Source organism: Vicugna pacos, chromosome 15 (genome assembly GCF_048564905.1).
Source record: "Vicugna pacos chromosome 15, VicPac4, whole genome shotgun sequence".
In the NCBI taxonomy this organism is placed as follows: domain Eukaryota; kingdom Metazoa; phylum Chordata; class Mammalia; order Artiodactyla; family Camelidae; genus Vicugna; species Vicugna pacos.
In genome coordinates, this window is record NC_133001.1 from 55,489,991 (window position 1) to 55,507,270 (window position 17,280).

The 17,280-nt window shown below is 42.6% G+C and overlaps 1 protein-coding gene across 1 annotated transcript in view; it reads left to right on the forward strand.

Annotated features, from left to right (window-relative positions):
- The first annotated feature begins 10,777 nt into the window (after window positions 1–10,777).
- The window catches only part of ADAM17 (ADAM metallopeptidase domain 17), a 43,880-nt gene continuing 37,377 nt past the window's right edge, over window positions 10,778–17,280 (forward strand). Inside the window, exon 1 of the mRNA XM_006197099.4 lies at window positions 10,778–11,110. Coding sequence (XP_006197161.1) covers window positions 11,014–11,110 — 97 coding nt within the window. The 5' untranslated portion in view covers window positions 10,778–11,013. The remainder of the gene's footprint in view (window positions 11,111–17,280) is intronic.

Genomic DNA, 17,280 nt, shown 5'->3' on the forward strand with positions numbered 1-17,280 from the left:
GACACACACACAAAAATGATAGTGTAACTTGGTAATGCAAAGTTAAAAAATATATATTCAGCAATGGTTTTGCTTCTGACATTCTCTGCTGGAACAGAATGGGGAAAAGTCATTTGCTGAAAAAGTAAAGAAAAAAAATCAAGAGAACAAGGAGCAAGAGGAAATGCCTTTGCTTCTCAAGAGTTAAAACTTTAGTAAGTGATTGGTGGTGCCACAAGGCCATCATTATCAAACTTCATGCATGTGATCACCTGGAGGGTCTGCTAAATACAGCTTTTGATTCAGTAGGTCTGGGGTAGAGTTTATAGATAACATGCATTTCTAATAAGTTCCCAGGTGATGCGGATGCTTGTGGCCAGAACCTGGTACTTAGGAGACCACTGTCTTAAGAAAGCAGGAGCAATTAAGGCCAAAGTAAAGATCAGGCGATTTTCACAACAGGTGAGTAAAAATAGGTCAGTTGAAGGATTCTGAATTGAGCAGCACACTGTTGAGATTTGTGCCCACCTGATGTTAACGAATGGGAGAGACTTCCCTCAGCAACTGAAACTGATTGTATACGCAGAAGAGCGTGGGAGGCTCTCTGGTTCATTCTGCCTCAGCCCCTTCAGTTGTTGCCCGTGTTAATGATTTTGTATTGAAGTAAAAAATAAAGTTCTACTCCAATCCTGAGCAAGCAGATTCCGTGATTTGACAAGATGCCACCGGGGTGAGTTAGAACTGATCTGTAAGGTCTTAGGTAAGGAGGATCTGTCTGGCTGGTGATAGGAGGTTAGAAGTCTACATCCAGTATTAATTGGAGATCAGTGCTGGGAGATTGGCCTAAAGCTTCAGGAAGGAAGCCAAGGATGTATCTCAGTGATGGGCGGGAGGCCCAGGAACTTGTTGGGGCACGTGTGCACTGACTAATGGCTCTGTGGGCCACCAGGGTCAAACCAGAGGCCTGCCGGGAGGTAGAGCACTTGGGTTCCAACTGTTCTCACTCAGTATTCCCTCAGTTCCTAAATTGTTGGTTCAAGGCAAACAAAGTAGGAATGAGCTTTCTCTCCCTCTTAAAGATAAAATAGAAAAATAATATGTAAGCATTTAGTATTGTATTGAGTTGACATTTCGTTTGCTTTAAAGTTTTAAGGTACAGGGCTGGAGAAAAAGAATCGAAGCTATTTCAGGCCAGACCATGAGTGTTTCTTACAGGGTGACATACCTTGAAGTTAGTTCTGCAAAATTTGGCTTAAATTTCTAATAGATCAAATAGTGAAAAGGATAGGGAAGTGATTCTAGTCTTTGTTGCTGACATAGTGTATTTCCAATCCTTTGGCAACAAAGGATTTGAAGACATAAAAGAGCTGGCCTCACTTCCCAAGCTTGTAGTCTGGGGAGACATGAATGATGAACCTATGAAACACCAAACACCAAACACAGCACCTGTTACATGTAGCAGCTTAAATTCCATAGGAAATGAAATTTGTGCAGTGTGTGCACGTTTGGGGTCAGAGAAGAGTGCGGCGTGGCAACGTGTGGAGAAATTAGAGTGATCCAAATATCACATGTTGTCTAGGATTCTTTGATACCACTTGCCAATGAGCAGAGAGCTCCTGAAGTGACGCCAGACTCCTATAGGTGTTCGTTATGAAGGCAAGTGAAGTCAGATGGCTCTGGATCTGAATCTTGCCTCCACCACTTTGTAGCTTTGTGACCTTGGGGGTAATGCTTCAAAATAAATAAAGTAAGGATGATGCTTCAAAAGACTGTTAGAGGATTAGAGGAGATAATTTATCCTCCCCGCATGCAATAAATATTTGATGATGATATCCCAGGCATTATGCCAGGTGAACAGATCAGACAGGGGCCTGAATCTGGCATTAGTAGGAACCTGACAGGTGAATCCCAAGTGCGCCTTGTTGTTTTGTGCTGCTATATCATTTTGCATTAATTCGTTGTCGGGAAATAATTTACTTCTCCGCTAAGTATTTTCAAGCAAATAACAAGCATTATGTCTTTTCACTATATCAAATTCAGTGCACAGCACTAAGATATATGGCATTTCCTTTCATAATAACAATCATTAGCACAGCTAACAAAATTACATTCATTCTCTGGCATCATTTACTATTCAGTTCATATTTACATTTCCCCGGTTGTCTCAAAAATATTTTTTTAATGATTTGTCAGAATCCAGATTCAGAAAAGGTCCGCATGTTGCATTTGTTTGCAGGGTCTCATGTCTCGTAATCTAGAACATCCTCCTCTTTTGGGGGGTGGGGGCATTGCCTTCTTGCAGAGCCAGGTAGGTTCCACAAGGAAGTCCCCATTTTGGATTTGTCTCTTGTTTCCTGTGGTTTTATTTACTAGTTCCTCTACCCTCATCTATATCTCTTTTTTTTTTCTGTTGAGATATAGTTGATGAACAATATTATGTAGGTTACAGTGTACAACATAGTGACTCACAATTTTTAAAGGTTATACTCCATTTATAGTTATAAAATGTTCACTATATACCCTGTGTTGTACAGTATATCCTTGTAGCTTATTTTATGCATAATACTTTGTGCCTCTTAATCCCCTGCCCCTATCTTGCCCCTCCCCTCCTTCCTCTCCCCACTGGTAATCACTAGTTTGTTCTCTACGTATGAGTCTGTCTCCTTTTTGTTATATTCACTAGTTTGTTTTCCTTTTATAGTCCACATATAAGTGGTATCACACAGTATTTGTCTTTGACTTACTTCGCTTCACATAATACCTTCCAAGTTCACCTATGTTGTTGCAAATGGCCAGATTTCATTCTTTTTATGGCTGAGTAGTATTCCACTGTGTGTATATACTCTGCATCGTCTTTATCCATTCATCTTTGATGGACACTTAGGCTACTTCCATATCTTGGCAACTGTAAATAATGCTGCTGTGAACATTGGGGTGCATTTATTTTTTCAAACTAGTGTTTTCATTCTTTTTCTGATATATACCCAGGAGTAGAATTGCTGGGTCATACACTTCTATTTTTAGTTTTTTTGAAAAAATGCCATACTGTTTCCACAGTGTCTGCACCAATTTACATTCCCACCAACAGTGTACAACGGTTCCCTTTTCTCTGCACCTTTGCCAGCATTTGTTATTTGTGGTCTTTTTGATGATAGCCAGACAGGTGTGAGGTGATATGTTGTGGTTATAATTTGCATTTCTCTAATGATTAACGATGCTGAGCATCTTTTCATGTGCCTATTTCAATATCTCATCTTACGTCCTGTGGTTTATGTAGCAAGTTAGTTCCTCTACCCTCCTCCATAGCTCCTGTAAGTGGAGGTTAGTTCAAGAGGCTTTACAAGATTCAGGTTCAGCTTTTCTGGCAAGAAACCCATGGTGCAGCATATCAAGGGTCATGCTTATGGATCTTTATAAATGCTGTTCCCTTAGTCTAGAACGTCCTTCCTTTCCTTTTCTGCCTAGCAGACTCCTATTCATCCTTCAAAATCTTTTCATTGAAGTAAAGCTAGAGGAAAACCATTGCTAAATTATTTAAAGTGAAGAAGGTTCCTGATGGCTCTGGCAAGATACTGCTTCCTAGGTAGAAATGAGGATATGAATCACTTTTCCTTAGTACTTTGCAAGTTAAACCAGAATAAGAGAGACTACAAACCCAAATAAGGCTGCCCTTCCTGCCTTTCTCCTCTTAAGAAGACTCTCAATGGCAAGCATCCCTCCACCTCTGCAGGAGCTGAGAGCTCTTCATGTTGAGAGAGCACTGTACCCTCCTGATCTCCCAGAACAGATGTCTCACTTATTTGAATTTTGCAGTAAGTGCTCACCTTGAGTGTCCTGTTACTGAGGCGTTGGAGGTGACAACTGGAGAATGACTGACCTTCCAGCAGTTCTTTTTGTGTATATTGTGCTGGCTGGCTGATCCTGGTACTACCAACTGTTGAATTGCACACTCATCTGTCAGATGGCAATAAAAAACTAGCCTGTCTCAACTAGGGCCCATTTCAGGCGTTGTCTAAAGAGTTACCCCGGTTTAGGCAACAGAGTCATGGACTGGAGATAGTCCTGGGCTGTCATTCCTGCTATTAACTTTGAGAAAATCATGACCCTCTTTCTGTAGACTTCAGGAAGGCACAGGGAGTCTACAAAGATGGTTCAGGAGTACTCCAAACCCAAATGCTCTGCGTTGATCTGTTTTATGCATTAAGTTTCTGCCTAAGATTTCTTTTGGACATTAGAGTGCTGTAGCTAAAAACAATGCAACTGGAAAAAGGCTTGAAAACAGCACCGGCCTAGATGACAACCGCAGTCTCTTGTTTATTTAAAATTCACATCTTTGTCCCTAACTGGAGTTTTTAATGGATATCTGCTCTGAAATTATTTCTAGAACAAGGCAGAATGTAAATAAATCATTGCATAACCAGATAGTCATAGTGATGAAATATCGAGGGATGTATGTGATACCAACAATAAGCCAGAGTTGTAACTCGGCACCGACTTACTTGTCTGATCTGTTCTGCTTCCGAGTGAGCCAGGAAATAAATGGTAATGTTTGCTCTGGGCAAGTCTGTTACGTTCAGGCTTTTCAGTGTGATCAGTCCCTCAGAAGCCAAGCCCAGGACTGCACAGTGACCATGCAGGTCAGGGAGCTCCCACTCTGGAGAGAGGCACCACTGGACAGGCAGTTCTCCCTGGTTTTCATGCATAATGAACAGCATGGAAGGACGAGTGCTTCTTTCTGTTGTCTAGTTTCTAAGATGTTTTGATAAGTAGATCTCATTGTTCTGGATCCTAGGCCCTGACCTCTTGGCTCCCTGCAGGGTCAGCTGGGAGATTGTCCACTGGCCAACTCTGAGGACACCATTCACATCAGCTACAGTGTGAATGCCATCCCCTTAGGGCAAGGAGTGTGCAGCACAGACACCCCAACCCTTGGCTTTTCTTGACTTGTGGCTGCATCACTCCGGCTTCTGCCCACATCATCACATGGCATTCTCTGTGTGTGTGTATCTGTGTCACTTCTCATAAGGACACTGGCCATTGGATTTAGGGCTCACCCTCACCTAGTAGGACTTCATCATAGCTTGATTACAGCTGCAAAGTCTTTATTTCCTAATAAGGTAAACATTCATAAATATGGGGGGTTAGGACTTGAACGTATGTTTTTTGTGCCACCCATTACAAGCATTAACTTGTCTAATTTGTTTGATTCATCTTGTAAGACTGCCTTACGCACAGGACTGCGTTACTTGCTGTGGAAGGTAGCATGGTCCTTGCCTCAGGAACTCACGCCTTTGTGGAGAAGAGCAAGATGCCATCAGTGGACCACAATGCAGGATAAAATAGAATACATTAGATTATAAAAGAAGCAAGAAACATGACATGAGGAGGAGACATTCAGCCAGTGTTATCTAAGACAAATAGAGATGGTGATGGAGGGAAAAGCAGAGGCAAGAAAGTCACATGAGAGGCTATTCAACCAGCACAGAGGAGACAGAGTGAGGGACTAGCTGGCCAGTCTCCTTGAGCCCATCAAGCATATTGTTTGTTGCTGAGGGGGATAATCAGATTTTTTTTTAAACAGAGGTACTGGGGATTGAACCCAGGACGCTGTGCATACTAAGCACGTGCTCTACCACTGAGCTATACCCTCCTCCCCAATCAAGCCTATTAAATAGCGCTTCCCCACAGAATAAACTATTTAGAAACAGCTTTATATGACCTAAAAAGTGAAAAGTAAATGTGACTAAATGCAACGTGGTATCCTGGGTGAATCCTGGGACAGAAACTGTGCAATTCTTTTGGTGGTTATCAAGGGTTGGGAGAAGCAGGTAATGGAGAGTGACTGCTTGGTGGGTAGGGGGTTTCATTTTGGGGTGATTAAAATGTCCTGGAACTAGATAGTGGTGCTGGCTGTACAACACTGAATGTACTGAATATCACTAAGGATGCATTTTATGTTCTGTGGATTTTATCGCAATTAAAAAAAGACAGTAGAAAAGCACATACTTCTAAAAATTGTGAAATCTGATGTCAATGTTTTAGTTTTGACAAACATACCCTGATGATGTAAGATATTAACATCAGGGGAAGCTGGGTGAAGAGTATATGGGAACTCTCTGTACTATCTTTGCAACTTTTCTGTACATGTAAAATTATTCCAAAATTAAAATTTTATTTTTAAAAATTAATATGAAAAAATGCATAACATCAACTTTTTAAGGCCCATATCATACTGTATGTGTTTTCTGTATTTGTATGTACTGTTCATCTTTTAGAATTTAAGTCCCTGGGGGGCAAAGATATGATGTTGGTGAGATGTAATTGACAAAAATTGTGTATATTTAAGGTATACAACGTGATGATTTTATACACCTGTACACTGTGAGATGATTATCAAGCTAATTAATGTATCCAGAGGTACCATTTTTGTGTGTGTGGTGAGAACATTTAAGATTGTTCTCTCAGTAAAGTTCAAGTATTCAAAACTGTTCTTAACTACAGTCACTATATTGTATATTAGATCCTCAGAACTTAACTCATTTTATAACTGAAAGTTTGTAACTTTGACCAACATCTCCCCATTTCCACTCCTCCCACCCCCTGGCAACCACCGTTCTACTCTCTGCTTCTTCGAGTTTAATGTTTGTAAGATTTAACATGTAAGTGAGATCATACTGCATTTATCTTTCTGCCTTATTTCACTTAGCATGCTGTCCTTCAGATTTACCCATGTTGTCACAAATGGCAGCATTTCTTTTTTTTTTTAAGGCTGAATAATGTCCCATTGTATGTATATACCATATATTCTTTATCCGTTTATCTGCCGATGGACACTTAGGTCGTTTCCACATCTTGGCTATTGTGAATAATGCTGCGGTGAATACAGGAGTACAGGTCATTCACTTTAGAGGTATTATTCTTAAAATGCTAGTAGAATTCACAAGTTTTAAACATTCAACAAGTGAGTTCTGTTTTCTAAAGAGGACTAAATAGAATAGGTTTTCAATTAAGGCGTCTGGCCATTGTAGAACTAGAGGGTAACTGGTGACTGCCTCCTCTCTGGGGCCTGTCAACGCAAGAGTAATGACTTTTGGCCACTTCAGACCTGAGGTAATTTCAAACCAGCACAAGTTTCCATTTTTTCTTTCCATGCAATCTATTCTCTATGTTCAGTTATTCATGTGGCTCAATTACTCTGAGATCTCAAGGGATTTCAGAAGGAAAAGTGACGTATTTTGTATGGCATTCAACATATGGGAGTTATGATAACCTCTGCTCGCAACATCCAGATTAGCCACTGGAAGTTCTGTGGTAAAGACAAGGAGGCCTGGTAAGAAAGAGACATAAAAGTGTGTGTGTGTGTAACAGAGAGAGAAATTGTTGCCAAAATTTTAGAAATGAATCTTCTTGAAATAACAATTTCAGTCAAATGGCTGGCTTCCTTCTCTTTTTGAAATTGAAATTGGAAAAATGGAAAGAGACCTGGTTATTTTCTTGCCTATTAAAAAAATTCCCAAAGAAATCATATATTTATCAGTGAGGATCCTCAAATATTCTGCTTTGCTCCATGCATGATATATTTTTCATCTTTCTTTCTAAAAGGATGTGAAATACATTACAATTTCTGAACTAAAAACTTGGAAACTAGAGTTCTTGGCACATGACTTTGTATGTAGTCATATTCTATAAGAAGGGTCTGTTGTCTGATGGAGAGTTATGGATTGACTCATAATTTATGAAGTGCTAACTTCACACAGATTTATCCACTAGCAAAAAAGCATCCAGATGTAGGAATAATTTGTATTTTAGACGTAGAGTGATGAAGATTCTGTACATCTGTAAGGACTGGTGGTACTGGTGTAGGATAAATAGTAGCCACTAAGAGAAACAGCTAGGATGACAGAAGAAGGAAAAAACCTCCAGACTCAGCCAGAACCAAACAGCCACTTCTCTCATCATTTAGATGAAAGGTCTTACCAATGCTTGTGTAGATCTGGTAGTTAACTCCAGAAATATAGCTGTAAATATTTTACTCTTAAGTTCACTTGCAGTAAGTAAGCTGTAAATAATTAACTCTATAGCCTGGGATCAGTGAATCTCAAGTGATCTTTTACTTTTTAAAAAAATTTGGGGGGGTAATGAAGTCTATTTATTTTTAGAGCAGGTACTGGGGATTGAAACCAGGACCTCATGCATGCTAAGCATTCGCTCCACCACTTAAGCTATACCCTCCCACTACTTATCTTTATAAATCCTAAATTAAACAAACCACTTCAAGTGTTACGGAGAGGAACCTGGGATCCACTCAACTTGTCCATGTATTTTTCAAATGGGCAATAGTTGCTATGTAAAAAATTACCCCTAATTTAGGAGACTGAACGAATATTTATTCTTTCCCAGTGTCTGGGGGTCAAAAATTAGGGAATGGCTTGAGTGGGTGGTTTTGGCTCGAGTGGGTGGTTTTGGCTCAGGGTCTCCCAAGAGGCTGCAGGCAAGCTGCTGGGTTAGGGAAGTGGAGTTAACTTAAAGGCCACTGAGGGCTGGAGGATTCATGTCCAAGCTGACGCATATAGTCTTTGGCAAGTCTCAGTTACTTGCTGGCTGTAGGCTGGTGACCTCTATTCCTATGAACTTCTCCATAGGCTTCCTGACATGAAAGTTGGCTTCTTTGCCAGTGAGCAATCCAAGGGAGAGCAAGCAAGAAAGCACCTGAGATGGAAGGCAGTCTCTTACGACCTAAAGTTGGAAGTAAAATACCATCACTTATGCTGTGTGCTATTGGCCACACAGACCAAACTTGGTCTGGGGTAGAAGGGGACCGACTCTACAAGAGTGTGAATATCAGGAAGCAAAGGTCATCGGGGACCATCCGGGAGGCTGGCTGCCACGGCGGTGATCAAATCTGTCGGGTATTTATATTCCACTGGGTAAATTTAAACCTAATGGTTTTAATTTTAAATGTCAGTATTTACATTATACTGGAAATTTCATCCTTTGCAACTATTTACATTTTTGATGACAAAATACTAAATGTATCCAGGGGTACATATTTAAAAAAAATTCTTTTGGAGGTAAGAGTATAAAAGTTTGAAGACAGTTGGCTCAGACTAGTTCTATCCAGTGTGTCTGTCTCATTATGTTCCTCTGGCTCTTTATCTCCCCCACGTGGTTCTCATATCTTAAAGGTATAGACAACCAATAAATCAAAGAGAAACTTCAAACTGGAAATCATAATTTGGGTCCTGATTTGTGAACAAGAAAGATTACTTGAAATCTCGACTGTCTCTGAAAATCTAGGACTTCCAGATATGAGTAAGAAAATGAATCAGGAACTTTACTTTTTAAAAATGGCATTTATTAATGCCTTCTATGAGCAAGGCACGTAGTACTGTGGGGGGACACAGAAAGAATATAATCTAGAACCTACTAAAGTTACCAACTAGAGAGAATGGTGCCTGGATGCTCAGAAAATAAGATGATATTCTTACTGCACATATAAAAAAATTGTACACAACTGTCACTTTTTTATGGGATACATTTTTAAAAGAATTATGCACAATTTGCAAAGGTGAACCTCTCCTTGCTTTCTGACCAGGTGTGTCATCAATGTATGTTTAATGAAGGCATTTTCTACCTCAGATGAACAGACTGGATTCAGTTAAGCCAAAAATGCCAGTAATTATGGAGAATAACTGTAGGAAAAGATCCTAAGATTTTACTGAGGCTTACCACAGTGAACCTAAATTTAAACCATAGTTCGAGTATTTTATTAGGAGTAGCCTTAAAACTTGACCAGGCAGGACTAATGTTCTGCTGCTAACAATTTACCATGTCATAATGCGGAAAAGTCTGTCCCACTCATTCTTAAGTGGAAAATGCGTTATGTCCTACTTGTATAAACTGTAGTTGAACCAAAATAGCAATTCACATCTAAGGTTATTAGAATGGTTTATTCAGTACCATAAACATTCACTAGAGCTAAAATTATGCAAAGGATTGCAAAACAAAACACAACTGCCGCGGCAAACTTCCCATTTAAGCTAAAGTGACCAAACACAGAGGTGAATTTCAAGAACTCGGCTGGACGATTATAGCAACTGTACTAGCAGATGAAGAGTCAGGTCTAGGATTCAGTTTCTGGAAATACTCACAGACTCTCTACCTACAGCGAGGCCAACAAGAATATGTGCACTAAGGGAGAGCCTGCTGATTTCCCTCCACAAAGCCATTTTCGTCACAACGGACGGAGGCCTCGGACGCCCGGGAGTTTCGACGCGGGGCCCCGAAAACCAAGCTGCAACCCATCTGCGTGTGGGAGGCTGGTCTCGCAGAAGTTGGTCAAGCGCTGGGCCTCCTGCTCCCGGGAGCCTATCCCTCGCCCCAGGCACTTGGTTGTTGGGTCATTACCCCGAGCACACCCAACCTGGCCCTCCCCCTCGTTCGCCAGAGGCCCCAGGGCGGTTTCTACAGCTGTTTCAGTAGGAAGGGTAACAGGGATCCTAACCAGATGTAGGTGGGACCGAGACCAGGGAGGCGGCCGGACACGCCCCTGAGGGCCTACTCGCCAGCTCCCGCCTCCCTCGCGGCGGTCATCCGGGGACAGAGGCGAGGTCCGACTGGGTCGAGTTAGGACGTCGCGGGCTGCGTCCCGGCAGGCGCCAGCCGAACCCTGGCGAGCTGCAAAGGGGCGGGCGGGGAAGCGGCAAGATGGCGGCGCGCCGGCACAGGGCGGGGCGAGCGAGGGTCTCCCGGCATGCCACGCGGCACCCGGCTTCCGGTTGTGGGTGGTGCGGGGGTCGGCGTCGGCCGGAAGCCGGGTGAGCCAGCCTCTCCGGGAGCGGCGTGCACTTCCGGGGGCCTCGAGCCGGACTCTATAGAGTCTTCCGGTAGGCGGCGCGGGAGGAATCAGAGGCTTGAGGGGCAGGGCCGGGCCGGGCTGGGAGGATCCGCGCCTCTTCTAATGTGAGCAGTGTCCCGAGCGCCCGTCAGGCGAAAGCTGCCCGGAGAGGTGGAGCCGGTGGCCGGGCCGGGAACATGAGGCAGTGTGTCCTCTTCCTGGCCAGCTTGGTTCCTTTCATACTGGCGCCGCGACCGCCGGACAAGCCGGGCTTCGGCTCCCCCCAGCGACTCGGTAAAGACCCTCGGGGGTTGGCTTAGGCCGGCACCGGGTGCCTGGAGCTTGCTGCTTTCGGGAAAGACCAGGGGAGCAGAATCTATCAGGTGTTTGGGGGCGGGGTATTGGACAACGGTGGCGCGTCCCTAAGTTTTCAGTGTGGGAAGGGGGTGTGGCTCACAAAGTTTAGGGAAAGAATGGAGATAGGTTTGTTTGTCTCAATGGAAAGGGATTCTGGAGGAGGCCTCCGATAGTGACTGAGGGCCTGAGAGGGGGTCTGCCCCCAGAGTTTGTGTTGGGAGTGTGTTCCGGAAAGAGGTAAGGCAGGGAGTGGTGGTGGCTCGTGTTTGGAGAGGGAGATGCGGTCCAAGTCCCTGCCCGACTAAGGAACAAATCTATAGTGTGTTCCTACCAAAGACGGATTCTGGAGGAGGGTAGGAAGGCTCATAGCTCTACAGCTCTTCCTGGCTCTGTAAGATGCAAACTAGATTTTCTACTGTAGGAGGTACTTAGGCAGCAGTCTGGTTGGAAGGCGGTGACTGGAGGACTCATCTTGGAGTTGCATTTTGCGAATATCCTAAGCGTTTATTTAGTTATTGAAATTGTAGCTTATGGGAGGTCCTGGTTGGGGAGGAGGCGCTTAAACTTGCCAGGCTAACTCTTAATGCTACTACTGTGAATGCCTGCCTTGCCATTTTGGACAAAAATTATCAGAGATGACCAATTTGATCAGTTTTGAGCCTAGAAAGTAGAGGGTTATTTAGATTTTCTGAAGAGACTGGATTTTAGGGATAGACTAACAAGAGAGATGAAATTTGGTGAAAGTTAGTTTGTATAACTGTTAGGGTCCTTTATCTGTTAAGAGAGTTCGGTTAATTAATAAGAAAGTATGAAACGGTGTATTCCCCAGCGTGACAAGCTGTAGCTTCAGTGATAGTTTACCTGACAATTGTTTTTTCTTATGTAATGGACAGAAATTGTAGACTGAGGGTATTAAAGGTGTTGGATTCTCAGCTGAAGAACTACTTTGTGGTTATCTCAAACTGAAATGGATTACAGCTGATTAGTTTAATGAAAGGCCAGGGAGAACCTGGTGAGAAGTGTTGAGATGTGATTTAAGTTGATACAAATGGAAGGAAAATGTTGAGGTGGGGTAGTCAGGATGGAGGGGTAGGGTAAGGATCCACTTCATAAGAATAAATATTAATAAAAATAACAAATATGTATTTTGAGATATTAAAGTTGTATTTTTACCACACTAACACAGTTGTTTCACTTTTATTATCATTCTCTTATTCACAAGTGGAAAAATAAGTAATACAAATCCTAGGAATGCACATAGTATAGAAGAAAACCTTACTTTCTAGATCAATTCTCAGCAACATTCAGAGATCAGAAGGGTTTCTTTTTTGATCTTGTATTTTCACTTGCAAAGTGCAGACCACTGGTGCCAGAAAAACGCATAGACCTACCATATTTATTCAGCAGATGTTTGAAGAACACATACTGAATGCAGGTATTCTGTGTGGCACTGGAAATACAAAGGTCAGACGAAGGAGAGTGATAGTAGTACCCACCATAATGTGTTCTGTTATGAAGGGGCGCTGAACGTAGCCAGGAAAGACTCCCTAAAGGAGCTGATACTTGAGCCCAGACTTTAAGGTTAAGTAGCTGAAGAGGGACAATAAGGACACTTCTAATCAGGACATTTAGAGACTCAGACTTGAACTGAACCTTAGATGTCGCGTCCAGTTTTTAAAACAAAGCTCCAGGAAAAATGAGTCTCAGAAAGGTGTAGTGAATTGTCAGGTTCACACAATTAGTGATAAATATATGCCTTGTGGGTATTTTTTCTTTTGAAGAAGGATTTTGTGTATGTTTGATGACTTTGGATGTAATTTGTTAACCCTACCATTATTTAGATTGAATCTGTCAAGTCCAAGGAATAATTCCATAAAGAGCATCGTAACTGTTTATTAGCCTACTCATCCTATAATGTTACCATAACCACAGTGCTAAATACTGATTAGAGATTTGACAACATTTTTCTGAAGAACAAAAGTATTTAATAGAATCCTGGCTTTTGGAGTATTCCTCATGTCACTCAAAATTATTTCAGTTGAACTGTTATGAATTGCATAATTTAGGAAAGTTATGAGTCATGTGAGCTTAGTCATAATGATATCTTGTTGAAGTTGCAACTGGGGTATGTAAGTCTCACTTTGATTTCAAAAGAGTTTTCGCTTTGTGTTACTTTTAATAAAAGGATGTAGTGGGTGGAAGGGAAAAATATAGGTCACAAATGACGGATGAAAGTTTGTATCTGAAACATATTTTGAAACTCACCTTGAGGTTCCTGGCATGGGGATTCTCCACACTGTAGTCTTCATTTCTCATTGACGGTATCATTTTGCTCAGTATTTTGACATATCACTTCCTCTTTTGATGTTAATTTTGCTTACAGGCTACATTCCTTTGAAACTGAAATACTTATGCACCCTAACTGCTCCAAGAGAAATTTAATCCAGTTCTGCTTTGTACTAGTTAGAGAGATAAATTGTATTGCTAAAATAGAATGAAGAGAAGAGTTAAGCAGAGAAATGTGGTGGGGAAACTGGAGAATTCCTTTTGGCCTTCATGGGGTTTTCCAGAGCATCAAGTGTAGGTAGGTGTCCTTCAAGGCCAAGTGTGGTTGAATTTTGGGTGCTTCACCATTTTATGTTTGTAAGAGATGGTGACTGTTTTCAGAAGATTGGTAAGGAAGGAGGGGCAGGAATAGGCTTCACTGAGGTAGGGAAGTGAAATGAAGTGCTTTTTCTTATATCCCTTGACTTAGTCCTGGAATGAACCGAGGAGATGGGTGTCTTCCTCCCCACACCCCTCCTGTTTTGTTTTTTTCTTCCTTTTAGTAAGAGTTGTAGGTTTTGACAAGTCTTATCTGCTGCCCTGGTTTGACTGTTCTGATATGATGGATCTCTGACCTAGACTTGTTCTCCAAAGCTTCACTCTCATGTACCCAGCTGCCCACTTGATGTTTCCACCTCTGTTCTCATGGGCACTTAACATATATAACATGTCCAAAATTATCTGTTTGATTAGAAGAATGAGTATAGAAGACAGGGCTTGATCTAGGAACAGGCAGCAGGAAACTGTGAAAGTAATCTCATTGCTTCATCTGAGTTTGCGCTGGTTTCAGCTACAGACTTGTGGACTAATCCAGGATTCTTCAGAGGTTCCCATGGGCTCTGCTGACTTCATTTACTTTCATTTTGGCTCAGAGTTTCCATGTGACTGGGTCTTGCTGGAGTGTCTTGGTCCAGGTTTAGTACCAGCCCAGGTGAAGAGCTCATGATAAGGAATTATTTGAGGCAGCTCATCCTCCATCCTTCCTAACTAGTATAAGCCTATAAAGTTAATTTTTAGCTCCCAGGCTCGGAGGTCCACTGCGTAGCAGACAGAGCTGCTCTCCTTTTCTCCTCCCTTAGTCCCAGGGAGGGACTCACCCACATCTAGGGCCAGGCCTCTCTTGTCCTGCATGTTTTGGGGAGTGCTGAAGAGCAGTCAGGTCTCATGTGTCTTGTGCACAAGTAGGATCAACACTTGACAGCAGCCCTGGCTTAATCCTTTCCAGTTCTGACAGGAGGAGCGTGACACTGACAGTGGCATTCTGGGGGAACTCTGTGTGCTTTGTGCAGTGGAGCCCTGGAGAGCTAGCAGAGTGCTACAGGGTTCTGCGTGACACTTGCAAGTTGTATTCCAGGAAGATGCAATTTATTGCGGAAAGAAAAGAGAAACTGAGTGAAAAGTTCACAAATGTTCCCAGTCTCTTCTCATATAATGCTTCATTATTTCAAAATCAGTGTATCTTAAAAAGTTGACTCTGGTCTTGATGAATAAGGGTATACTTTATGTCATTGTACTAAAGTCAGTGGCCTTGAAACCTTATTCTAGAGACTAAAATCAGGTATGAGAGAAGGGTGGAGTGGAAGGTTTATCACATATTCTATAGGCCACTCCATGTCTGCATCCAGAAAGGCCTGAAGTTCAAGCTTTCTCTATTTGAGAACATAAAAAAGGAACAAAGTATCTTCCATTTTTTTACCACTGATGTTGAGTTTGAAAAAAATCATGGAATAACAGATTTACTCTTTCCCCACATAAAATCACTATATGATTTATCAGTGACGTAACTGCAAACGTGACAATGCAAAAAAGTTCTATGTAAATGATTTTTTTTTTTATATGGAGGTACTGGGAATTGAACCAAGTACCTCACTCATGCTCAGCTTGTGCTCTACCAACTAAGCTATGCCCGCACCCCCTCTATGTAGATGAATAATTGTAAACTGTATATAAGGAACAAGATACAGTACAGAACTTAATCTTTCAGCATTTACTTGCCGCCTTATACCAACCTCTTAACAAAATTCAGCCGAGTAAATTTGAAGATCTAATTGGTTTTATTAGGTGATTTATGAATTGGGCAGCATGCTGTCTAGCAACTGGAAGGGCCCTTTGAGTGGTTGTACCAAATGGAAGGATTTTTTATAGGAAGAAGGGTGGGGCAAGGGTGCTATTAGCAAAAGAAAAGAAAGGATTGTTTTTAGGCCTGGACATCTTTTGGCAGGGAAAGGAACTGGCAAGTGTTTTTTACCCCATAGATAACCTCTTGTTCCTCTGGGGGATGGAGGGGGCCATGTGACAGATGACCTCATTGGTGCTGACCAGACAGTTTCAAACTAGTTGATGAAGATGACTTTTCTGTTGAAGGTTGAAACTGCAATTAAGTATTAAACCTAGGTTTTGGTTTCATGGGCGAAAGCAGGCCTGTGGTTTTTCTCTTTAACAAATCCCTCCCCCTAACCTGCCCCTAGTTCTCTTTTCTTATCAGTGAATGTGGTGCCACTGTCTGCCCAGGTATCCAAGCCAAAAACCTGGGAGTCTTTTAGTGGTCTCCCCCTGGATGGCTCAGTGGCTTCCTAGCTGATTTTCCAGACTCCAGTCTTGTCCCCTCTCTCCATTCTACACACTGCAGTCGTCAAACCCAAGTTCATGTGCCCGACGCACGGTGAGGCCAAACGAACTGAAATGTTAGAGTTTGGAGCAGAGAAAGGTTTACTGATTAGGAGGATGCCAATGGAGAAGATGGGAGACATAGGCTAGTCTCAGATCCATCTTCCTGGCTGGCTAGGGTGTCAGGTTTTTAAAGACAACTTTTGGGGTGAAGGTGCAGGGGGCATGGCTTTCTTCTGATTGGTTGGTGGTGAGGTAACAGGGTAGTGTTTCATGAGTCTTAACCATCAACCTCTGGTTCCACCCAGCCTGAGGTCTCTGTGTTTGTGGTCAGCATGTAGTCACCGCCCTCCACTGGGGGGGGGGGGAGTCTTAGTTCTTGCAGGACAACTCAAAGATTTGTGTCAGAGTGTTCTGTATATCCATTGAGGACGAACTGGGACTCTGTTTTATCCCTGAACTATTTGTTTCTTGACTTCTTTTCCTTTGTTTCTGCATTCCCTCACTTCTCTGGTTAGTAATTGCCTGAATCTGCTCTTTGGAACTCAGTGTCAGCCTAGGAGACTAAAGCCTTTTTCTACAAACAAACCAGGGGCCCAGAAAGGCTTGTGACTCCCCTCCCCGCAGGGTCCTGCTTGGTTTCATCCCCCCCCCCTTTCTCTGATACTCTTCAATCCTGAGGGCAACAGGGGCTGGACAAGAAAGAATAAAGTTTTGGATAGAGAGGTTAATCATAAACTCGGAAGAGGAGCTCAGTTTGAGGGGGACTTGGTTTCACGGTCATGATGAAATTTCTCACTTACAGCTGTCGCCCTTGTAGAAAATCCACAGTCCTGACTGTGGTTCCACTGCCCTTCACGACCTCTGCCTGCTCTCCGGCCTCAAACCTCTTCGCATCGTCTGTGCCATTGTAAACACCCCCGCCTCACTGAGGTGCTTTCTTTTCTTTGGGTATGTTTTGTTCTGTATTTCTTGTGGATGTCAGCATAGGTATGCCCTCTACTTAGAATCCTCTCCTTTCTTCCCTTGGCTGCCTCCTAATCTTTTTGGTCTTTAGTACAGTCTCCCTGGGAAAGCATCCTTGGCCTGCCAGGCAGGGCTCATGCTCCTGTGTGTCCTTCCGTAACTTCTTGCACCTTCCACTCCCTTGGCGTGTGACATACTTTATCATTTTT